The 24,654-nt window shown below is 54.5% G+C and overlaps 1 protein-coding gene across 1 annotated transcript in view; it reads left to right on the top strand.

Moving 5' to 3' along the window:
* Positions 1 to 24,654, top strand: part of nrxn2b (neurexin 2b) — a 1,731,499-nt gene that overhangs the window by 1,630,645 nt on the left and 76,200 nt on the right. The window contains exon 21 of the mRNA XM_078532738.1: positions 3,358 to 3,436. Within this exon, the coding sequence (XP_078388864.1) occupies positions 3,358 to 3,436 (79 nt within the window). The remainder of the gene's footprint in view (positions 1 to 3,357; positions 3,437 to 24,654) is intronic.

The raw sequence follows: 24,654 nt of genomic DNA on the forward strand, positions 1-24,654 counted from the left end.
CGCATGGCTCCCAGCGACAAGGAGCAAGAATTATGAATACAGATTTTGCTTTTGATTAAAAAGTTTCTCAGTAATTTGCTGCATAATTCATAGATGCACCGCACAAGCCCCAGGAGATGTGTCATTGCTTCCAGCATGTTAAACAAATCGAGGCTGCAGAACACTACACACAGCAGAGAAGCTATAACCAATCATATTAGCTCGGGGTGGGGTTGGGGAGGAGGGTGCGGACGATGGCGAAGATGTGACCTGTTGCGGGCACAGAGCCAGAGTCTGGCCGGGCAAGATGTACCCGGGCTTTATCAGGACAGGGGGGGGCAGCCATTCTGCCCCTGGAGCCTATCCCACGACTCAACTAAACCACGGCTGATCTGCATCTTACCTCCATCTACCCACCTCGTTGGGGTGGATGGGTAGGGGAGGGGGCATTATAAATTCATCCGGATGACCCTGGAGACAAAAGGGTTAAATTGCGAGGACGGGTCACTCAGACTAGGCCTGCGTTCCCTCGAGTGACGAAGATTAAGGGGCGACCTAATCGAGGGGTTTGAGATGGTGAAAGGATTCGATAGGGGTCGACGATAGAGAGAAACCATTTCCTCTGGTGGTGGGGGGAGTCCAGAACAAAGCCGGGGGGCAGAACCTTAAAACGAGAGCCAGGCCCCTTTCAGGGGCGATGTCAGGAAGCACTTCTTCACTCCGAGGGGAGTAGGAATCTGGAACTCTCTCCCCCTGAAAAGGCTGAGGGAGAACTGGAGTTTTCAAAACCAGGATTGATGGATTTTTATTGGGTAAGGGTTGAGGAACCAAGGTGGGTTGATGGACAGATCGGCCATGTTTGGACCGAACGGTGGAACGGGCTTGAGGGGCTGAATGGCCTTCCCCCCCCTTGTTCCTAAGTCCCTCATATCACCTCGAGCCCCACAGGCGCTGACCATCCCTCCAAGCGGCCGCACTTTCAGCTGGGGCGGGGGGGGAGTCCCGAGGGTCTGATGACCGGGAGGGAGCCACCACGGAGCAGCCGGAACCTTCCGCTCCCGGTGTCCAACCGAATCTAGACTTTGCTGGAGGCGGTGACTGGATAAGCAGTCGGGAGTTGGAGTTGGGGTTGACGTAAGTCTAGCCCTTGGGCGCTGATACCTCACATTGTCACACCCGGTCCGAATGTAGTCACCTCCATCGGTCACTCTCCCGCCTCGCTGAGTCACCAGGCTCTAGGTTCAGGTCCCACCTCCAGCGATCGAGGGCAAAACTCCGGGATGGCGCCCCAGGGCAGGGCTGAGGGAGCGCTGCGCTGTCCGAGGTGCTGACTTCCAGGTGAGCCTTTTAACCTAGGCCCCAGCTCGGGCACCAAATTCGAGGGGGGCGGGGGTGGGGTGGGGGCGGGGTGGGGGCAGGGGAGTTCTCCCCGGCCTCCTCCCCTCCGATATTTACCCCTCAGCCCAAAGCGCCAGAGCGAGCCGTTGTCGCGATTGCTGTCTGTTGGGATCCTGCTGTGTGCCAGTTGGTTGCGGTTCAAAGGGACTTTGTAAGGCGCATTGGTGGCAAAAGGCGCTACATAAACGCAAGGGCTCCTTAATTCCCTCTCATTCACCGCCGTTGGCGCACAGAACTCCGCCGACCCCAGCGTCGCTAACAGACAGGCCACACCCTGCGGCTCTCTCTGCAACCAGGATCTGACCTCCCCCCACCCTTCAGGCTGGACAGGTCAGGTCGGGGGGGTTCGGGTTGCCCACCGCGAGGCTGAGAACCGGAAAGGAGCGAGCGAGGCTCTGCGGGAAGCCGGGGGGTGGGGGGGGTGGATGGAAGTGGGAGAGGGGGCATCTCAGCGTCGTTTTGAGATTGGCGAGCGAGTGGTTAGGACCTGGGAACGCGCGGCCCGAGGGGGCGGTGGAGACAGGGGTCAATCGCCAGGGGCATTGGGTCATCATCCCAAAGAGGAAAGAGTAAATCCGATTGGCTGGGCGAAGGGAAAGGGCAAGGGGGGTGGTGGAAGCGGGGATCAGCTCTCCTGCCGAGAGCTAGCCGGAAGGCGACGGGCCGAAGGGCCCTCCTTCTGGTGCCGTAGCCGTCCCCTGACTCTATGGCTGTGGGGGAACGCCGAGGCCGGAAGGACGCTTATTCTGGGAAATGAGCTGGAGTCCTTTCAGCAAAGGCAACGCGTAAAGATAGGAACATACAGAGCAGGTGCAGGAGGAGGCCGTTCGGCCCCTCGAGAGCCTGCTCTGCCATTCCGTAAGATCGTGGCTGATCTGATCGTGGCCCCAAGTCCACTTTCCTTCCTGTCCCCCCGCACACCCCCCACATAACCCTCGACTCCCTTGTCGATCAAAAATCTTCAATACATTCAGCGACCCGTCCTCCACTTGGGGAGAGAATTCCACAGATTGAAGACCCTCTGAGAGAGGAAATTCCTCCTCCTCTCCGTCTTACCCCTCATTCTGAAACTGTGCCCCCGAGTTCTAGACTCCCCCCCACCCCCACCCCCCCCCAACAAGAGAAAACATCCTCTCAACGCCCTCCCTGTGAAGCCCCCCTCTTATATGTTTCAATGAGATCGCCTCTCATTCTTCTAAACTCCAATGGACACAGGCCCAACCTGCTCAACTTTTCCTCATAAGACAATCCCCCCCCCCACTTCATCCCAGCCGGCCGAACCTTCTCCGAACGGCCTCCGACGCGAGTCTATCGGCCGAGCCAGGATGGCCAAGCGGTCTGAGGTGTGTCGCTCAGGTCACAGTCTTCTCTTGGGGTGTGGGTTCGAACCCCACTCCTGACCTTCGTTTAAGGGGAGGTGATGGCACAGTGGTGTTGCCACTGGACTGGTATTCCAGAGACCCAAGGTCATGCTCTGGGGACCTGGGTTCGAATCCCACCACGCGAAATTCGAATTCAGTAAAAATTTGGAATTCAAAGTCTGATGATGACCATTGTTGTCAAAACCCATCTGGTTCACTAATGCCCCTTTAGGGAAGGAAATCTGCCGTCCTTACCACTACATGTGACTCAAGACCCCACCCCACAGCTGACTTCTTGATAAAATGCCCTCTGAACCAAGGGGCAATTAGGGATGGGCAATAATGCCCACATCCCATGAACGAATAAAACAATAAATCCCTCCTGAAGTCAGGAGACTAAAACTGTCCTCGGTACTCCAGCTGTGATCTCACCAAGGGCTCTGCGGGACTTGCAAATAGGCCATATGGAAGAGTTCGTGGGGGGGGGCGGCCTACAGGTCAGGAGATTGGGGAAGAGCAAGCCCGTAGAGTCATTGCAGCACAGAGGGAGGCCATTCGACCCATCCAGTCCCTGCTGGAAGCCGACATGCTCACAACCACTCTGTGTCTCCTCTTTCAGAACACCGATGATATCCTGGTGGCCTCCGCGGAGTGTCCGAGCGACGACGAGGACTTGGAAGAGTGCGAGCCCAGCACAGGTGAGTTCGCATTCTCTGGGGCCGCTCCCGTTTCGGCTAGGCTCGATTTGATCTTCTTTTCCCCATTTCCAGTTATGCAGCAGCGACCTTGCCCGCCTTTGCTGGTGGGGTTGGGGGGAGGGGGGTGGGGGGCGGGGAGGTGGGGGGGAATGGCAACCCCCTCCCTCCCTCCCTCCCTCCCGCTGCCCCTCGCCAACCCCCTCAAGGGGCAGTGCGGCCGGGCGACAGATGGGGGCCCTCCCTCCTCGCTTATCCGGACCCTGGGACGAGTGACCCCTGCCCTCTGGCCCTTGCATCGAACGCCCAATAGTCTCTGTTGAGCCAGTTGATCTGAATTAAGGTGGGAGTTGAGAGAAAAGCAGCCGGGATGCCCTCCCGAAGTGCACAGTAGCCAGTATGGGTAACATTGGACAGTAAAGACTCCCCTACATAGGACAGTACCGACTCCCCGACGTTGGGCTGCAGCGGTTCAAGATGGCGGCTCACCAGCGCCTCCCCAAGGGCACTTAGGGATGGGCAACACCCGCTAGCCAGCGTCCCCTGAATGAATTAAAAAATATATATTATAACATGAGTACAGTACCTGCTCCTCCATATTATAGCATACGCCCAACACCAACTCCCAGGATTAAGTCAACATCCCCGTGAATAAAATACTAACGTCCCCCCCTCCCACCGGCATAATCTTCCAAAGGAGGGGGTGCCCAGAACTGCTCAAAGCAACTCCAGGGGTGTGATGTTCTGGCCACACGCACCCCCCACCCCACTCCCCACCCCCCACACCCACTGGCATCGTCCAGTCCCGCCGAATATCGATGGGCTTCTGACTGGGCCGCCCATCCCCCCCGCGGCGGGTCTCACCGTGGTGAGACCGGAACGTCCCAGTCCAGGGTGCGGCCTAGCCTGAGCTCTGTGCAGCTGAAGCCTGACTCCTACCCCCTCGTGTCCCAGTCCTCCGGATATAAAGGCCAGCGTCCAACGGGCTTTTTTTTTGACCATTCTCCGTACCTGACCCGTGACATTTTAAGGATCCGCGTACCTGGACGCGCCCTCTCCCCCCCCCAGATCTCTTCGGGACCTCCACTGTTTCTGGCTTTTCACCATTTCGAAAGGCCCCCCCCATGTTCTATTCTTGTTCGGTCCAAAGTGGGTGACCTCCCATTGAAATCCATCTGTCACAGTCTTGCCCATTCACTGGGCGGGGGTGGTGAGGGGGAGGAAGGGGTTCCTTTCCCGCCAGTGATGGGAATTGCAGCTGGAGAGACAGGGAACATTTGGCCAAAAGTCAATTGACCGAATTGCACAGTAATTTTCTGCTTCCACCTGCCCTCCCTGCGCATGACGCCGCCTCTCCTGGTGCCACGGACAATTTTGGATCTGTGACTCTCTATCCCGTCAGCTAAGTCGTTAATAAAGACGGTGAACCGTTGAGGCCCCAACACAGATCCTTGCGAGACACCGCGAGTCACACCCTGCCAATGAGAGGTCCTGCCCGTGATCCCTCCTCTCTGTCTCCTGTCGCTCAGCCAATCCCTGAACCAGAGCAAGAATTCGCCTTCAGTTCCATGAGCTTTCACTTTAACTAAGCATCTCTTATGAGGGACCGTACCCATCTTTTCTTGAAGTCCGTACAAATCACATCCAAACTCACCAAGGCTCCTTCGACAGCAAACCCACAACCGCTACCATCTAGAAGGACAAGGGCAGCCGACACATGGGGAACACCACCACCTGGAAGTTGCCCTCCGAGCCTCTCACCATCCTGACTTGGAAATATATCGGCCGTTCCTTCACTGTCGCTGGGTCAAAATCCTGGAACTCCCTCCCTAACAGCGCTGTGGGTGTATCTACCCCTCAAGGGACTGCAGCGGTTCAAGAAGGCGGCTCACCCCCCACCACCTTCTCAAGGGGCAATTGGGGACGGGCAATGAGTGCTGGGCCCAGCTAGCCACGCCCACACCCCCGTAAACGGATAGGAAGAGAAAAATTCCCCTGTGCTCTACTCCAAGCGGATTGGTCAAGAATGACCTGACCTTTACAAATCAGCGCTGGACTCTATGACCAGCGGAAGTAGTTCAGGTTGTTCAGTCAGCCGACCCTTCAATAACCTGATAACACAAATTATAATTGGGACGTCTCCAATGTTCGCTCCAATTTCCTTTAAACCCTGGGATGGAAATCATCTGGCCCTGGGGACTCGTCTGTAGTTAGTGCCACTTTTTTCTCCACAACTTTAACCTAACATTATGTTAACTTTCTTGGGCACCTGTCCCTAATTAGTTTCCGTGAGATGTCTAACGTGGGATCCTCCTCCTTGCCCTGCCGTTGCCGACTGGAAGTAATTATGCAGCATGTCCGCCATTTACCAACTCCCCCGTATTCCATAATACCTTCAGTGCTGACCTCCCTTTTTTTTTAATGATGTTTGACCCGCCAAGCTTGCCCGATACCCGAGCACGTGGAGTTTATCGCCAGTGCTCACCGCGAGTGGGAACCCTGAAACTGAGCAAAACAGAGCCTGGCAGAGCCAAACAGAGCCAATCAGAGCCTGGCAGAGCTAAATAGAGGCAAGCAGGGCCAATCAGAGCCAAACAGAACCAATCATAGCCAAACAGAGGCAAACAGAGCCTGGCAGAGCCAAGCAGAGCCAATCAGAGCCTGGAAAAGCTAAATAGAGCCAAGCAGGGCCAATCAGAGCCAAGCAGAGCCAATCAGAGCCTGGCAGAGCCAATCAGAGCCTGGCAGAGCTCGGCAACCCTGCCTGATTTCCCCCCTCCTCTGACCCACAGACGCTGATCCCTGCCGCAGCTCCCTGTCCCCACCCCGAGCTCACTCAGTGCTGACCCGGGACTCAATCGGGGACCTGTCAGGGTCAGGGACCCGCTCCTTCGCCCCCCCCCTCCCCCCTCCGTTCGTGGCTCAGACCAGCAGCGAATCGTCGGCTCGAATCCGATTGCCGCGAGGCCGCGATGACGGGGTGCTGACCGCACAGGGCGAGGCCGGGCTTCTCGTCGGTTCTGTGCCACCTCTCCGCAAGAGCGACTCAGCTAAGTCCCCCGCACCCTCTCTCGCCGCAAATGTGCTCCCTCCAAAAGCCTGGGGGGAAAAAAACCCAGAAAAAAAATACTTGGTAGTTCAACACTATGTATTTATTAACTACGAGTAACTATACACATCGGTACAGTAAAGGTCCAAACTCGGAGCTGCCTCCATGCTTGTTTCTACACACGTCTCTGTCTCGTGCGACATTGACCCCCTAAGTGAGGGTCACGTGTTCTCTTACATCACTGCATGGGCGGAGCAGTGTCCTCCAGCCCCACCTTAACCCTTTGCGCGCCAGACCCTTATACTCTAGGGCACGGACCATAAATGCCGGCCCAGCCAGCAAAGCCGTGTCCCGTGAATGAATTAACCAGGAAAAAGCAGCCCCCCAGCACCACCTATAAATAACGCGTATGGCAAGGGGGCTGGAGCACAAGGGTAAGGGAGCCTCGCTACAGATGCACGGGGTATTGGGGAGGGCGCGCCTGGAACGCTGAGCACCGTTTCGCCTCCTCGCTTAGGGAAGGGTCTCCTTTTTTATTTTATTTTTTGAGGGCCGCAAGGAAGGTTGGCGGGATCGCTCCTCGGGATGAGGGTGTAATCCCGCGGGGAGAGACTGAGCTGAGTGGAGGTTAGAAGACCGAGGGGTGACCCTCATTGAAATGTGTAAAACTCTTCAGGGGGTTTGACGGGGTCGAGGGTGAGGGGGCGTGATGATGGGGGGCGATGATGGGGGGCGATGATGGGGGGCGATGATGGGGGGGGCGATGATGGGGGGCGATGATGGGGGGGGCGATGATGGGGGGCGATGATGGGGGGCGATGATGGGGGGGGCGATGATGGGGGGCGATGATGGGGGGGGCGATGATGGGGGGCGATGATGGGGGGCGATGATGGGGGGGCGATGATGGGGTGGGGGTGGTGATGGGGGTCGATGATGGAGGTCGATGATGTGGGGGGGGGGGAGGCGATGATGGGGGTCGATGATGGGGGTCGATGTAGGGGGGGGCGATGCTGGGGGTCGATGATGTGGGGGCGATGCTGGGGGTCGATGATGGGGGGGCGATGCTGGGGGTCGATGATGTGGGGGGGGGCGATGATGGGGGGGGCGATGATGGGGGGGGCGATGATGGGGGGCGATGATGGGGGTCGATGATGGGGGTCAATGATGGGGGTCGATGATGGGGGTCGATGCTGGGGGTTCGATGATGGGGGTTGATGATGGGGGTTGATGATGGGGGTCGATGATGGGGGCGATGCTAGGGGACAATGCTGGGAGGGGGCGATGCTTGTGGTTGATGATGGGGGTCGATGATAGGGGGTTGATGATGGGGTCGATGATGGGGGCGATGCTGAGGGGCGAAGATGGGGGTCGATGCTGGGGGGTGATGATGGGGGGCGATGATGGGGGGTCGATGCTGGGGGGTGATGATGGGGGGCGATGATGGGGGGTCGATGCTGGGGGGTGATGATGGGGGGCGATGATGGGGGTCGATGATGAGGGGTCGATGATGGGTGGGCAATGATGGAGGTCGATGATGGGGGCAATGATGGGGGGCGACGATGGGGGGCGACGATGGGGGGCGACAATGGGGGTCAATGATGGGCAGCGATGATGGGGGGCGATGATGGGGGGTCGATGATGGTGGGGTCGATGCTGGGGGGCGATGATGGGGGGTCGATGATGGGGTGTCGATGCTGGGGGGGCAATGCTGGGGGTTTATGATGGGGGGGGCGATGCTGGGAGTCGATGTTTCCATCCCACCCCACACCCGCCTGTGCTGCCGCCCCCGGGCTAGAGACTCTGGAACTAGGGTGGGGAGGTCACAGCCTCAGGATGAGGCGTCGGCCATTTTGGGACCGAAGTGAGGAAAATCTCCTTCACTCGGAGGGCCGTGAATCTTTGGCGTTCCCTTCCCCCGGGGAGCAGTGACGGCTCAGCCGCTGAGTCCGTTCAGGACTCCGATCGATGGGTGTTTAGTTTAAGACCCTGAGGGAGGCCAGGGGACGAGGCGGAGGGGGGGTGTGGGGGTTCCAATAGACGATCAGCCGCGGTCCTATCTGAACGGCTGGAGTGAGCGGCAGTGGCCTAATCCTGTTCCGCCTTTCTAACGTCCACCACCCCCCCGCCCCCCGGACCCCCACATTGTGGACGTGGGTCCCCCTCAGGCCTGTGGTCGCCTGTCCTTGCCCAAGGTAGCTGCACTGAGCAGTGACACTATGGTGCCAGAGACAGACCACAGCACCCGCGGGTGCCCAGCGTATTTATAATGAGCCGTAACTCCTGATAGAATATTCGCAGGTAGAAGAGACGTAATAACCTTCTCTGTCACAAAAAGAATAAAGTCACATTGGAGATCCATTCAAACCCTCAGATCTAATCAGGCTGTTCCCCTGATCTAATAATCTTTGACTCCCAGCCTGTAACACCCTCAGTTTGGGCTCCTGTCTGAAGAACGCTTAACAACAGCTTCCTGGGCACCGGCCCAGAGAGAGAGGATGGGACCCGGCGCTCCTTCCGAACGGGAAGGGAGCTCTCCGAGTGGCGGGTCCCCCCACACCAGGCCCGATTTTACTCCAGAGGCAGAGAGTTCGTGCGTTTCTGTAGCGCCTGTCCCCCCGCCACCTCAGGGCACCCCGGAGAGCCTCCCGGCCCACGCGGCCGCTTTTTGAAGGGTGCTCTCCCGGTTGTAATGTAAGGGAATGCGGCAGCCAATTTGCGCGCAGCCAGCTCCCACACACACACACACACACACACACACACAGCAGCGCCTTCATTCACCCAGTCCGGCGACGTTGGTTGAGGGATAATTATTGGCCCCAGGACACCAGAGGGAAATCCACCCCCCCACCCCCTCCACCCTGGCCCCGCGCCCACCCCCGCTCCCCTTCCAATAGTGCCCCTGGGATCTTTTTACTTGCTCATGAGAGGGCAGGTGGAGGCGTCGGGTTAACGTCTAATCTGAAGGATGGCCCCTTCAGCAGTGCAGCACCCCCTCAGTGCTGACCCTCTGACAGTGCAGCATTCCCTCAGTACTGACCCTCCGACAGTGCAGCGCTCCCTCAGTACTGACCCTCCGACAGTGCAGCACTCCCTCAGTGCTGACCCTCCGACAGGGCAGTGCTCCCTCAGTACTGACCCTCCGACAGTGCAGCACTCCCTCAGTACTGACCCTCCGACAGTGCAGCGCTCCCTCAGTACTGACTCTCCGACAGTGCAGCACTCCCTCAGTACTGACCCTCCGACAGTGCAGCACTCCCTCAGTACTGACCCTCCGACAGTGCAGCACTCCCTCAGTACTGACCCTCCGACAGTGCAGCACTCCCTCAGTACTGACCCTCCGACAGTGCAGCGCTCCCTCAGTACTGACCCTCCGACAGTGCAGCACTTCCTCAGTACTGACCCTCCGACAGTGCAGCGCTCCCTCAGTACTGACCCTCCGACAGTGCAGCACTCCCTCAGTACTGCATAGCGAGCATTGGCCTGGATGATGAAGCTCAGATCTGTGGAGTGGAACTCGTACACATCATTTTCTGTCTCAGAGTTGGGAGAGAGATTGAGAGAGAGGGAGAGGGAGAGAGAGAGATTGAGAGAGAGGGAGAGGGAGAGGGAGGGAGAGAGAGAGAGAGAGAGACAGAGGGAGAGGGAGAGAGAGAGAGAGACAGAGGGAGAGGGAGAGAGAGAGATTGAGAGAGAGGGAGAGGGAGATAGAGAGAGATTGAGAGAGAGGGAGAGAGAGAGAGAGGGAGAGAGAGAGAGAGATTGAGAGAGAGAGAGAGGGAGAGTGAGAGAGAGAGATTGAGAGAGAGGGAGAGGGAGAGAGAGAGAGATTGAGAGAGAGAGAGAGAGGGAGAGTGAGAGAGAGAGATTGAGAGAGAGGGAGAGGGAGAGAGAGAGAGATTGAGAGAGAGGGAGAGAGAGAGAGATACCCGCTGATTTGTGTCACACTTCACCGTATCCCCATCACATTCTAGAGCTTTTCACCCGCAGTTAATAGTAACTTCGGTGTAGACGTGGTATTTTTGGGCAAAGGTTGCGACCATCTTGCACACGGCAACTCCTCACAAAGAAACTGATAACCTCAACGTCAAATTAATCCCCTTTGAGTGACGTTAGTTGAGGGATAAATATTGGGCCCCAGGGCACCGGGCAGAACTCGCCCCCCCCCCACCAGCTCCTCTTCTAATAGTGGCCCCGGGATCCTTTGCACCCCCAAAACCGCCCCCCCACCCCCCAACCGAGAGGGCCTCAGATTAACACCGAATCCCTCAGAATGAATGACAGGGACTGGCCATTTCGACAAGCCTGGTATGGCCTTGCGTGTGGAAGGTTTAAGGGGAGACCTCGTCGAGGCGTTTGAATCAAGGGGAGGGTAAATCTGGAACTCTCTCCTCCTCAAACCACTGTCAAGGCTGGGGCCCAGCTCAAAACGTCAAAGTGGAGATGGGTAGATATTTGGCGGGCAGGGGGGATTAAGGGCTGCAGGCCCGAGGCAGGTTAAGATGTGGTTAAGAGACATTCTTTTTCCCTTTATTCATTCACGGGGATGTGGGCGTTGCTGGCTGGGCCCAGCATTTATTGCCCATCCCTAATTGCCCCCTTGAGAAGGTGGGGGTGAGCCGCCTTCTTGAGCCGCTGCAGTCCCTGTGGTGTAGGTACACCCACAGCGCTGTTAGGGAGGGAGTTCCAGGATTTTGACCCAGCGACAGTGAAGGAACGGCCGATATATTCCCAAGTCGGGATGGTGAGTGGCTCGGAGGGGAACTTGCAGGTGGTGGTGTTCCCCATGTGTCTGCTGCCCTTGTCCTTCTAGATGGTAGCGGTCGAAGGAGCCTTGGTGAATTCCTGCTCTGATGGAATGACAGAACGGGCTGGAGGGGCTGAATGGTCTCCTTGAGTTCCTTCGCAACCCCCTGTAGTGCGGTTGTCTGCCTTGAGGCTCCAATTCTGCGTCCATTCTGGAACCATCCGACTGTAGAGCTGGGGGCGCATTGTGGGGCCCCTGATCCCTCAGCCCACCCACAGGAGGCAGCGTATACAAGAGGCCTGACCTACCTCAGACATGGCACCTATCACAGCGCACTCCTGCCCAGCCTGCCATCATCCCCCCCACCTCTCTTCCATAAACCTCACCCCACCCTCCACTCTGCAGCCCCGTACCCGACCTGCACGGGCCCCCAGTCCGACAAAGCCTCATTGTAAAATCCCTTGCTTCTTAAACCCCTCCGCCCTCTCCCTATCCCTCCAATCACCTCCAGCCCCACCTCACTCCCAGATCTCCGCGCTCCTCCAGTTCCGGCCTCTTGAGCATCCCCCCCCCGATTTTAATCGCTCCACCATTGGGCGGCCGGGTCTTCAGCTGCCTGGGGGTGGGGGGGCCCTAAGCTCTGGAATTCCCTCCCTCAACCTCTCCGCCTCTCTCCCTCTTTCCTCCTTTAAGACGCTCCTTAAAACCGACCCCTTTGTCCAAGCTTTTGGTCGCCTGTCTGAATATCTGTTTACGTGGCTCGTTCACCTGATAACGCTCTTGCCAAGTGCCTTTTGGATGCCTTACTAGAGGTGCTATATAAATGCAAGCTGTGGTTACTGTTTAATAATGGAGGGGACACAGCTGAAGCACCCCTGTGATCTGGCAACGTGCGCTCCGAAGCAAAGATATAAAGCTGTCAGGGTCATCTTCATCTCCATGCTCAACTCAAAAATTTATAAGCAGGGACGCCGAGGAAATCACAGTGAGTTATAGCCCCAAAAAAGCATTGCAACCTTTCCCACATCACAAGCTCAAGGCAATTTAGATAGCAGGAACATCAAACATCAAACAGCAATCCCAATTTCAGCACCTGATCTATGTGCTGCATCGAGAGAGTTTGTGTGTGTGTGTCAGTGTGTGTGTGTGTCTGTGTGTGTGTGTGTCTGTGTGTCAGTGTGTGTGCATGTGAGCGAGTGCGCGTGTGTGCGTGTGAACGAGTGCGAGCAAGTGTGTATGAGCGAGAGTGTGTGTGTGTGTGCGTGTCAGTTTGTGTGTGTGTGTCAGTTTGTGTACAGAGTGTGTGTGTGTGAGCGAGAGTATGTGTGTGTGCACAGTGTGTGTGTCAGTGTGTGTGTGTGCCTGTGTCAGTGTGTGTCTGTGTCAGTGTGTGTGTGCATGTGAGCGAGTGTGTATGAGCGAGAGTGTGTGTGTGTCAGTTTGTGTACAGAGAGTGTGTGTGTGTGAGAGTATGTGTGTGTGTGCACAGATTGTGTGTGTGTGTGTGTGTGTGAGCGAGTGTCTGTGTGAGCAGGAGTGTGTGTGTGTGTGTGAGCAAGGGAGTGTGTGTGAGCAAGAGTATTTGTGTGTGTGTGCACAGAGTGTGTATGTATGTGTGTCAGTTTGTGTACAGAGTATGTGTGTGAGCGAGAGTATGTGTGTGTGTGTGTGTGCACAGTGTGTGTGAGCGAGAGTATGTGTGTGTGTGTGTGCACAGAGTGTGTGTGTGAGCGAGAGTATGTGTGTGTGTGTGTGTGTGCACAGAGTGTGTGTGTGAGCGAGAGTATGTGTGTGTGTGTGTGCACAGAGTGTGTGTGTGAGCGAGAGTATGTGTGTGTGTGTGTGCGCACAGAGTGTGTGTGTGAGCGAGAGTATGTGTGTGTGTGTGTGTGTGTGTGTGTGCACAGAGTGTGTGTGTGAGCGAGAGTATGTGTGTGTGTGTGTGCGCACAGAGTGTGTGTGTGAGCAAGAGTATGTGTGTGTGTGTGTGTGCACAGAGTGTGTGTGTGAGCGAGAGTATGTGTGTGTGAGCACAGAGTGTGTGTGTGCACAGTGTGTGTGTGTGTGTGTGTGTGTGTGTGTGAGCAAGAGTATTTGTGTGAGCGAGAGTATTTGTTTGTGTGTGTGTGCTGTTTCGCCTTGAGTTCGGGGTCTAGATGGGGCTTCTTTAGGGTGTGCCTGTTACCCTAAGAATGCTGCCACAGACTGTTATCCACAAAGCCCATTCCTGTTTACTTACAGGTGTATATTCATCTCAGCAACTCCACACGAGGTCACATATCTGCTTCCCATCAGAACTCAATCTCTTAGTCATGTGACACTGCGCCATAGTTACATCATCAGTATCAGGTCGTCCTGATGTTAACCCTTTACTCTACATCTCCCCCCCAGGTCTTTATCTCAACTATACACATCCTCCTACACCTCCCCCGCCAAAAGTGTCAGACTTCACAGGGTGAGTCTGTGTGGTGCCTTGACCAAACTTCCTGGCCTGGTCCTGATTTCGTTCCGAGGTTGAGGATGTATTGCGCTCGCTCATCGTTCAATAGGAGCACCTTCTGCCCGAGCACTGGGAGAGTTTCTCCTAGTTCCTGGTTCCTCGCCTCCATCCAGATCTAAATGGTCAGTCCGAGGCTCCATTGGGTTTCCTTCTCCGTGATACCAAAGCTCTTCGGTTCTTTCTGGTATCCCCCTGGTCCATCTCAATTCTAGAATATCTCGGGTGTTGAGCTCCCTCTCTGTTGCTGTACCTCCTTCCTGTTGACCTCGTGTCCACTCTCCACCCCTTTCAAGCGCTTTCAAGTCTCCTGCTCGGTGCCTGAGGTTGAAGTCACGAGCTTGACTGTCTCTCTGTTGCTCCGAACGTTCTCACCATCGTCTTGAGGTCAGGTGAGGCTGGTTTTGTTGTGGAGCTGGGAGCTGTGTTCACAGTCACCTTCCCAGCAATAGTTCGGCTGGTGAGAACCCCTTTTTGTTTTCCCAGTGGTGAGGTTGTGGTAGTTAAGAAGGGCCACCTTAATACCTTTGTTCTTTTTCATCGATTCTAAGAGTGGCTGAGGGCTCTCTCCTCTCCGTGAAGAGACTAGTTCAGCTCGACACCACCCACCCACCGCCCCCCCCAACCGCAGGGTTACACAATATCCTGCCTTCGGCTTTCCTAAGCCTGAAAAGCGGGGGACGGGAGTTCGTTTCTAAACACCTCGTCCACTTTGTCAGCGACCCTCGATTGCGAGCGTGCGTTCCTGGCTCGGTGACCATCGCCTCCTGGGGCAGAGTTTCACGCTGGGTGTATCGGGAGCGCGCTCACCCTGACCCGCTCCATCGTGAAATAGCCCGGGTGTCCCGGCCTCATCGCACCTCGTCTGCTATTTCGGTCGGCGAGCGTTCGCAGGGATCGGCACTTCCGGCTGAAGATTGCAGCGAGTGCTTCAGCCTTATCGTTCGCACTGATGTGCTGGGCTCCTCCATCATTGAGGATGGGGATATTTGTGGAGCCTCCTCCTCCAGTGAGTTGTTTAATTGTCCACCACCGTTCACGATTGGATGTGGCAGGACAGCAGAGCTTAGATCTGATCCGTTGGTTGAGGGATCGCTTAGCTCTGTCTATCACTTGCTGCTTATTCTGTTTGGCACACAAGTAGTACTGTGTTATAGCTTCACCAGGTTGACGCCTCATTTTTAGGTATGCCTGGTGCTGCTCCTGACATGCCCTCCTGCACTCTTCATTGAACCAGGGTTGATCCCCTGGCTTGATGGTAATGGTAGAGTGGGGGATATGCCAGGCCATGAGGTTACAGATTGTGTTCGAGTACAATTCTGCTGCTGCTGATGGTCCACAGCACCTCATGGATGTCCAGTCTTGAGTTGCTAGATCTGTTCGAAATCTGTGTGTGTGTGTGTGTGTGTGTGTGTGTCTGTGTGTGCGGGTCAGTGTGTGTGTGGGTGCGTGTATATGTGCATCAGTATGTGTTTGTATGTGGGGGGGAGTCATTGTGTATGTGTGTGTGTATGTGTTGGTCATTGTGTGTGTAGGTCAATATATTTGTGAGTCAGTATGTGTGTTTGGGTCAGTGTGTGTGTGTGTGCGGGTCAGTGTTTATGTGGGTCTGTGTGTGTGTGTGTGTGTGTGTGTGTGTGTGCGTGGGTCAGTGTGTGTGGGTCAGTGTGTGTGTGGGTCAGTGTGTGTGTGGGTCAGCGCCAGCGGTGGGTCGGTGTGTGGTTCAGTGTATCTGCGTGGGTCAGTGTGAGTGTGGCCAGTGAGTGTACGTGTGTGTGTGTGTGTGTCATTGTGTGTGTGTGTCATTGTGCGTGTGTGTCATTGTGTGTGTGTGTGAGTCAGTGTGTGTATGTGAGTGTGTGTCAGTAGTTGGGTTAGTCTGTGTATGTCAGTGTGTGGGTCTGTGTGTGTGCGGGTCAGTGTGTGTATGTGAGTGTGTGTCAATCGGTGGGTTAGTCTGCGTGAGTCAGTGTGTGGGTCAGTGTGTGTGTGGGTCAATTTGTGGGTCAATGTGTGTGCGTCAGAGTGTGTGTGTGTGGATCAGTGTGTGGGTCAATATGTGAGGGTGTGTGGGTCAGTGTGTGTGTGTATTAGTGTGTGGGTCAGTGTATGGTTCAGTGTGTGTGCGTGGATCAGTGTGAGTGTGTTCAGTGTGTGGGTCAGTGTGTATGTGTGTGCATGTCAGTGTGTGGGTCAGTGTGTGCATGCGTAGGTCAGTGTGTGGGTCAGTGTATGTGTGTGTGAGTCAGTGTGTGTGTGTGGGCCAATGTATGTGTGGGTCAGTGTGTGGGTCAGTGTGTGTGTCAGTGTGTGGGTCAGTGTGCGGGTCAGTGTGTGTGTGTGTGTATGTGTTCAGATCAGTGTGTGGCAGTGTGTGGGTCAGTGTGTGTGTGTGTGTGTGCAGGTCAGTGTGTGCATTTGTGTCAGTGTGCATGTCAGTGTGTGTATGTGGGTCAGTGTGTGTGGGTCAGTGTGTGCTTGTGGGTCAGTGTGTGTGTGTATGTGTGTCAGTTTGCAGGTCATTGTGTGGCAGTGTGTGGGTCAGCGTGTGTGTGGGTCAGTGTGTGGGTTAATGTGTGGGGCAGTGTGTGTGCGGGTCAGTGTTTGTGTGTGTGTCAGTGTGTGTATGTTGGTCAGTGTGCGGGTCAGTGTGCAGGTCAGTGTGTGATTCAGTGTGCGGGTCAGTGTGTGGGTCAGTGTGTGAATCAGTGTGTGGATCAGTGTGTGAATCAGTGTGTGGGTCAGTGTGTGAATCAGTGTGTGGGTCAGTGTGTGGGTCAGTGTGTGAATCAGTGTGTGGGTCAGTGTGTGAATCAGTGTGCGGGTCAGTGTGTGGGTCAGTGTGTGAATCAGTGTGTGGATCAGTGTGTGAATCAGTGTGTGGATCAGTGTGTGAATCAGTGTGTGAATCAGTGTGTGAATCAGTGTGTGGGTCAGTGTGTGATTCAGTGTGCGGGTCAGTGTGTGGGTCAGTGTGTGAATCAGTGTGTGGATCAGTGTGTGGGTCAGTGTGTTAATCAGTGTGTGGGTCAGTGTGTGAATCAGTGTGTGAGTCAGTGTGTGGGTCAGTGTGCGGGTCAGTGTGTGGGTCAGTGTGTGGGTCAGTGTGCGGGTCAGTGTGTGGGTCAGTGTGTGGGTCAGTGTGTGAATCAGTGTGTGGGTCAGTGTGTGGGTCAGTGTGTGAATCAGTGTGTGGGTCAGTGTGTGAGTCAGTGTGTGAATCAGTGTGTGGGTCAGTGTGTGGGTCAGTGTGTGAATCAGTGTGTGGGTCAGTGTGTGGGTCAGTGTGTGGGTCAGTGTGTGAATCAGTGTGTGGGTCAGTGTGTGAATCAGTGTGTGGGTTAGTCTGTGAATCAGTGTGTTAATCAGTGTGTGAATTAGTGTGTGAATCAGTGTATGGGTCAGTGTGTGAATCAGTGTGTGACTCAGTGTGTGAATCAGTGTGTGGGTCAGTGTGTGAATCAGTGTGTGGGTCAGTGTGTGGGTCAGTGTGTGAATCAGTGTGTGGGTCAGTGTGTGGGTCAGTGTGTGAATCAGTGTATTGGTCAGTGTGTGAATCAGTGTGTGGGTCAGTGTGTGGGTCAGTGTGTGAATCAGTGTGTGGATCAGAGTGCGGGTCAGTGTGCGGGTCAGTGTGTGAATCAGTGTGTGGGTCAGTGTGTGAATCAGTGTGTGAATCAGTGTGTGGGTCATTGTGTGGGTCAGTGTGTTCATCAGTGTGTGGGTCAGTGTGTGGGTCATTGTGTGAATCAGTGTGTTAATCAGTGTGTGAATCAGTGTGTGGGTCAGTGTGTGAGTCAGTGTGTGAGTCAGTGTATGAATCAGTGTGTGGGTCAGTGTGTGGGTCAGTGTGTGAGTCAGTGTGTGAATCAGTGTGTGGGTCATTGTGTGTGTCAGTGTGTTAATCAGTGTGTGGGTCAGTGTGTGAATCAGTGTGTGAGTCAGTGTGTGAATCAGTGTGTGGGTCAGTGTGTGAATCAGTGTGTGGGTCATTGTGTGTGTCAGTGTGTTAATCAGTGTGTGGGTCAGTGTGCAGGTCAGTGTGTGGGTCAGTGTGTGAATCAGTGTGTGAGTCAGTGTGTGGGTCAGTGTGTGGGTCAGTGTGCGGGTCAGTGTGTAAATCAGTGTGTGGGTCAGTGTGTGAATCAGTGTGTGAGTCAGTGTGTGAATCAGTGTGTGGGTCAGTGTGTGGGTCAGTGTGTGGGTCAGTGTGTGAATCAGTGTGTGGGTCAGTGTGTGAATCAGTGTGTGGGTCAGTGTGCTGGTCAGTGTGTGAATCAGTGTGTGGGTCAGTGTGCTGGTCAGTGTGTGAATCAGTGTGTGGGTCAGTGTGTGAATCAGTGTGTGGGTCAGTGTGCGGGTCAGTGTGTGAATCAGTGTGTGCGTCAGTGTGTGAATCAGTGTGTGGGTCAGTGTGCGGGTCAGTGTGTGAATCAGTGTGTGGGTCAGTGTGTGAATCAGTGTGTGGGTCAGTGTGTGAATCAGTGTGTGGGTCAGTGTGCGGGTCAGTGTGTGAATCAGTGTGCGGGTCAGTGTGTGAATCAGTGTGTGGGTCAGTGTGTGAATCAGTGTGTGGGTCAGTGTGCGGGTCAGTGTGTGAATCAGTGTGTGGGTCAGTGTGTGAATCAGTGTGTGGGTCAGTGTGCGGGTCAGTGTGTGAATCAGTGTGTGGGTCAGTGTGTGAATCAGTGTGTGGGTCAGTGTGTGAATCAGTGTGTGGGTCAGTGTGCGGGTCAGTGTGTGAATCAGTGTGTGGGTCAGTGTGCGGGTCAGTGTGTGAATCAGTGTGCGGGTCAGTGTGTGAATCAGTGTGCGGGTCAGTGTGTTAATCAGTGTGTGAATTAGTGTGTGAATCAATGCGTGAATTAGTGTGTGAGTCAGTGTATGGGTCAGTGTGTGGGTCAGTGTGTGGGTGAGTGTGTGAATCAGTGTGTGGGTCAGTGTGTGGGTCAGTGTGTGAATCAGTGTATGGGTCAGTGTGTGAATCAGTGTGTGGGTCAGTGTGCGGGTCAGTGTGTGAATCAGTGTGTGGATCAGAGTGCGGGTCAGTGTGCGGGTCAGTGTGTGAATCAGTGTGTGGGTCAGTGTGTGAATCAGTGTGTGAATCAGTGTGTGGGTCATTGTGTGGGTCAGTGTGTTAATCAGTGTGTAGGTCAGTGTGTGGGTCATTGTGTGAATCAGTGTGTTAATCAGTGTGTGAATCAGTGTGTGGGTCAGTGTGTGGGTCATTGTGTGAATCAGTGTGTTAATCAGTGTCTGAATCAGTGTGTGGGTCAGTGTGTGGGTCAGTGTGTGAGTCAGTGTGTGAGTCAGTGTATGAATCAGTGTGTGGGTCAGTGTGTGAGTCAGTGTGTTAATCAGTGTGTGGGTCAGTGTGTGAATCAGTGTGAGTCAGTGTGTGAATCAGTGTGTGGGTCAGTGTGTGAATCAGTGTGTGGGTCATTGTGTGTGTCAGTGTGTTAATCAGTGTGTGGGTCAGTGTGCAGGTCAGTGTGTGGGTCAGTGTGTGAATCAGTGTGTGAGTCAGTGTGTGGGTCAGTGTGTGGGTCAGTGTGTGGGTCAGTGTGCGGGTCAGTGTGTGAATCAGTGTGTGGGTCAGTGTGTGAATCAGTGTGTGGGTCAGTGTGTGGGTCAGTGTGTGAATCAGTGTGTGGATCAGTGTGTGAATCAGTGTGTGCGTCAGTGTGTGAATCAGTGTGTGGGTCAGTGTGTGAATCAGTGTGTGGGGCAGTGTGCTGGTCAGTGTGTGAATCAGTGTGTGGATCAGTGTGCTGGTCAGTGTGTGAATCAGTGTGTGGGTCAGTGTGCTGGTCAGTGTGTGAATTAGTGTGTGGGTCAGTGTGCGGGTCAGTGTGTGAATCAGTGTGTGGGTCAGTGTGCGGGTCAGTGTGTGAATCAGTGTGTGGGTCAGTGTGTGAATCAGTGTGTGGGTCAGTGTGCGGGTCAGTGTGTGAATCAGTGTGTGGGTCAGTGTGTGAATCAGTGTGTGGGTCAGTGTACGGGTCAGTATGTGAATCAGTGTGTGGGTCAGTGTGTGAATCAGTGTGTGGGTCAGTGTGCGGGTCAGTGTGTGAATCAGTGTGTGGGTCAGTGTGTGAATCAGTGTGTGGGTCAGTGTGTGAATCAGTGTGTGGGTCAGTGTGCGGGTCAGTGTGTGAATCAGTGTGTGGGTCAGTGTGTGAATCAGTGTGTGAGTCAGTGTATGAATCAGTGTGTGGGTCAGTGTGCGGGTCAGTGTGTGAATCAGTGTGTGGGTCAGTGTGTGAATCAGTGTGTGAATCAGTGTGTGGGTCAGTGTGTGAATCAGTGTGTGGGTCAGTGTGCGGGTCAGTGTGTGAGTCAGTGTGTGGGTCAGTGTGTGGGTCAGTGTGTGAATCAGTGTGTGGGTCAGTGTGTGAATCAGTGTGTGGGTCAGTGTGTGAATCAGTGTGCGGGTCAGTGTGTGAATCAGTGTGTGAATCAGTGTGTGGGTCAGTGTGTGAATCAGTGTGTGAGTCAGTGTGTGAATCAGTGTGTGAGTCAGTGTGTGAATCAATGTGTGGGTCAGTGTGTGGGTCATTGTGTGAATCAGTGTGTTAATCAGTGTGTGAATCAGTGTGTGGGTCAGTGTGTGGGTCAGTGTGTGAATCAGTGTGTGAGTCAGTGTGTGAATCAGTGTGTGAGTCAGTGTGTGAATCAATGTGTGGGTCAGTGTGTGGGTCATTGTGTGAATCAGTGTGTTAATCAGTGTGTGAATCAGTGTGTGGGTCAGTGTGTGGGTCAGTGTGTGAGTCAGTGTGTGAGTCAGTGTGTGAATCAGTGTGTGGGTCATTGTGTGTGTCAGTGTGTTAATCAGTGTGTGGGTCAGTGTGTGAATCAGTGTGAGTCAGTGTGTGAATCAGTGTGTGGGTCAGTGTGTGAATCAGTGTGTGGGTCATTGTGTGTGTCAGTGTGTTAATCAGTGTGTGGGTCAGTGTGCAGGTCAGTGTGTGGGTCAGTGTGTGAATCAGTGTGTGAGTCAGTGTGTGGGTCAGTGTGTGGGTCAGTGTGTGGGTCAGTGTGCGGGTCAGTGTGTGAATCAGTGTGTGGGTCAGTGTGTGAATCAGTGTGTGGGTCAGTGTGTGGGTCAGCGTGTGGGTCAGTGTGTGAATCAGTGTGTGGGTCAGTGTGTGAATCAGTGTGTGCGTCAGTGTGTGAATCAGTGTGTGGGTCAGTGTGTGAATCAGTGTGTGGGTCAGTGTGCTGGTCAGTGTGTGAATCAGTGTGTGGGTCAGTGTGTGAATCAGTGTGTGGGTCAGTGTGTGGGTCAGTGTGCGGGTCAGTGTGTGGGTCAGTGTGCGGGTCAGTGTGTGGGTCAGTGTGCGGGTCAGTCTATGTGTGACCACGCAGACACTGACTGTCAAAGGCCTATCTTTCTGACTTGAAGTGTTACATTTCCCAGGGGAGGCACTTGCTGAGATTATTACGCACTCAAACCTCGTATAAAGCTCGGGGTGTGGGGGTGGGGGGGGACCAAATACATCCCCGTCTCCAGCTGCACAGTTTATTTTCTCGCGCTGTCAGTAAAGACTTGCATTTCTATATCGCCTATCACAACCACCAGACATCTCAAACCGCTTCACATTCTTTGAGCAGCAGCCACTGTCGCAATGTGGCTGCTAATTTGCGCATAGCAAGCTCCCACAAACAACAAAATGACCATATCACCTGCTTTCAGGGATAAATATTGGGCCCCAGGAGCCCAGGCAGATCTCCCCTCCCACACCTCTTCTTCCAATCATACCTGTGGAATCTTGTACGATCATCTTAGAGGGCAGGCGGGGCCTGGGTGTTAACATCTCATCCAAAAGAGGGCACCGCTGACCGTGCAGCACCCCCATGGCGCTGGCACTGGGAGCGTCGGCCTGGATGAGAGGTTCTAGTCTCTGGAGTGGGGTTCGAACCCGCGACCTTCTCAGGAGGCAAAGGGATACCCTAAGAGGCCTAGTTGGAGAGGGGGGGGGTAAATCCGTAGTTGCTTCCCCCAAGTGTGGCGCTGAAGTGTACGGAGCAGAAATATTGCCAGGATTTGGGCCTCAGGGCCCCGCTAGCACACCCCACTGGAAAGCGGGCCTCTGAGTGCTCCTCAGAGGTGGACAACGCTGGGCCTGGCTGTGGAGGCTTCATCCCCGCAATGGGTGGATAGCCAGCACATTGAAGAGCGGCCACTTCACCAGGGAAAGGAAATAGGGCGGGGGTGGGGTTGTGGCCAGAGCCTGGGGAACTTGCCCACCCCACCCCACCACTTGACCCAGCACAAGGGAGGGGGATTTGAATGGGCAGCTCTGTCTGGTGCATAAATGGAACTCAGAGCCTCTCTAGCACCGGGCAGCCATCTTGGATGCAGTTGCTATGGGAGACAGGAAGAGGGGTTCTGTTTCCTTCATTCTTTCATGGGATGAGGGCGTCACTGGCAAGGCCAGCATCTGTTGACCATCGCTAATTGCCCCCCTCCCCACAACTGAGTGACTCACTCGGCCATTTCAGAGGGGGGCAGTTAAGAGGCAACCACATCGCTGTGGGGCCTGAAGTCACACGTAGGCCCAGACCAGGTAAGGACGGCAGATTTCCTTCCCTAAAGGCGACATTAGTGAACCAGATGGGGTTTTTACGACAATCGATGATGGTCGTCATGGTCACCATCACTGAGACGAGCTTTATAATTCCAGATTTATGAATTGAATTTAAATTCCACCAGCTGCCGGGGTGGGGTTTGAACCCGTGTTCTCCAGAGCCTTAGCCTGAGCCTCGGCATTACCAGTTCACTGACATTACCACTAGGCCACCGTCACCCCCAGATGAGGAGGCTTGGGGAATATTTGTTGCCCGTTGAGAGCTGGCCCATGGGAGCGATGGGCAGAATGGCCTCCTGCTGTGCTGTGCCATTGGGTGATAACTGAAACCCTCTGCGCTGGACTGTTTCACAGCTCCACCCCACCTCCCCAGCACACCCCACTCACCGGGACAAACCGTTGTCGTGCTCTGACCTCCCGGTGGGCCAGTCGGTCAGCAGGCCGCGGAAGCGCAGGCCAATGGCATCGCGGAGGGGGCACCCACGGTCAGCGGTCCGGGGGATTTGGCCCCTGAATGCGAGGTCCAACCAGTAACTGCTGGACTGAAACTCCTAGAGGAGTGATGGGGGAATCACCTGGACATTAGTACCTTGCGGTGCCCAGCAGAGCAGCCTGGGGCCTACGCTCTATAATTCCCTCCATAACACTCTGCACCTATCTGCCCCACTCTCTCTCCCCTCCCTCTTCAACACGTTCTTTAAAACCCACCTGCTTGAACAAACTGAAATCACCTCAACATCTTATCAGTGTCAATTTTCCGCCTCGTTAACTCTCCTGTGACGAAGCCATGGAAAGGGGTGTGGGATATATCAGAGAGTGTTACAGTGAGGGGTGTGGGGTATATCAGAGAGTGTTACAGTGAGGGGTGTGGGGTATATCAGAGAGTGTTACAGTGAGGGGTGTGGGGTATATCAGAGAGTGTTACAGTGAGGGGTGTGGGGTATATCAGAGAGTGTTACAGTGAGGGGTGTGGGGTATATCAGAGAGTGTTACAGTGAGGGGTGTGGGGTATATCAGAGAGTGTTACAGTGAGGGGTGTGGGGTATATCAGAGTGTGTTACAGTGAGGGGTGTGGGATATATCAGAGAGTGTTACAGTGAGGGGTGTGGGGTATATCAGAGAGTGTTACAGTGAGGGGTGTGGGATATATCAGAGAGTGTTACAGTGAGGGGTGTGGGTTATATCAGAGGGTGTTACAGTGAGAGGTGTGGGGTATATCAGAGAGTGTTACAGTAAGAGGTGTGGGGTATATCAGAGAGTGTTACAGTGAGAGGTGTGGGGTATATCAGAGAGTGTTACAGTGAGGGGTGTGGGATATATCAGAGAGTGTTACAGTGAGGGGTGTGGGTTATATCAGAGAGTGTTACAGTGAGGGGTGTGGGTTATATCAGAGAGTGTTACAGTGAGGGGTGTGGGATATATCAGAGAATGTTACAGTGAGGGGTGTGGGGTATATCAGAGAGTGTTACAGTGAGGGGTGTGGGGTATATCAGAGAGTGTTACAGTGAGGGGTGTGGGGTATATCAGAGAGAGTTACAGTGAGGGGTGTGGGGTATATCAGAGTGTGTTACAGTGAGGGGTGTGGGGTATATCAGAGTGTTACAGTGAGGGGTGTGGGATATATCAGAGAGTGTTACAGTGAGGGGTGTGGGGTATATCAGAGAGTGTTACAGTGAGGGGTGTGGGGTATATCAGGGAGTGTTACAGTGAGGGGTGTGGGGTATATCACAGTGTGTTACAGTGAGGGGTGTGGGGTATATCAGAGAGTGTTACAGTGAGGGGTGTGGGGTATATCAGAGTGTGTTACAGTGAGGGGTGTGGGGTATATCAGAGTGTTACAGTGAGGGGTGTGGGATATATCAGAGAGTGTTACAGTGAGGGGTGTGGGGTATATCAGAGAGTGTTACAGTGAGGGGTGTGGGGTATATCAGGGAGTGTTACAGTGAGGGGTGTGGGGTATATCACAGTGTGTTACAGTGAGGGGTGTGGGGTATATCAGAGAGTGTTACAGTGAGGGGTGTGGGGTATATCAGAGAGTGTTACAGTGAGGGGTGTGGGGTATATCAGAGAGTGTTACAGTGAGGGGTATGGGGTATATGAGAGAGTGTTACAGTGAGGGGTGTGGGGTATATCAGAGAGTGTTACAGTGAGGGGTGTGGGGTATATCAGAGAGTGTTACAGTGAGGGGTGTGGGATATATCAGAGAGTGTTACAGTGAGGGGTGTGGGGTATATCAGAGAGTGTTACAGTGAGGGGTGTGGGGTATATCAGAGAGTGTTACAGTGAGGAGTGTGGGGTATATCACAGTGTGTTACAGTGAGGGGTGTGGGGTATATCAGA

The sequence above is a fragment of the Cetorhinus maximus genome, chromosome 31 (genome assembly GCF_964194155.1).
Source record: "Cetorhinus maximus chromosome 31, sCetMax3.hap1.1, whole genome shotgun sequence".
NCBI classification, from domain to species: domain Eukaryota; kingdom Metazoa; phylum Chordata; class Chondrichthyes; order Lamniformes; family Cetorhinidae; genus Cetorhinus; species Cetorhinus maximus.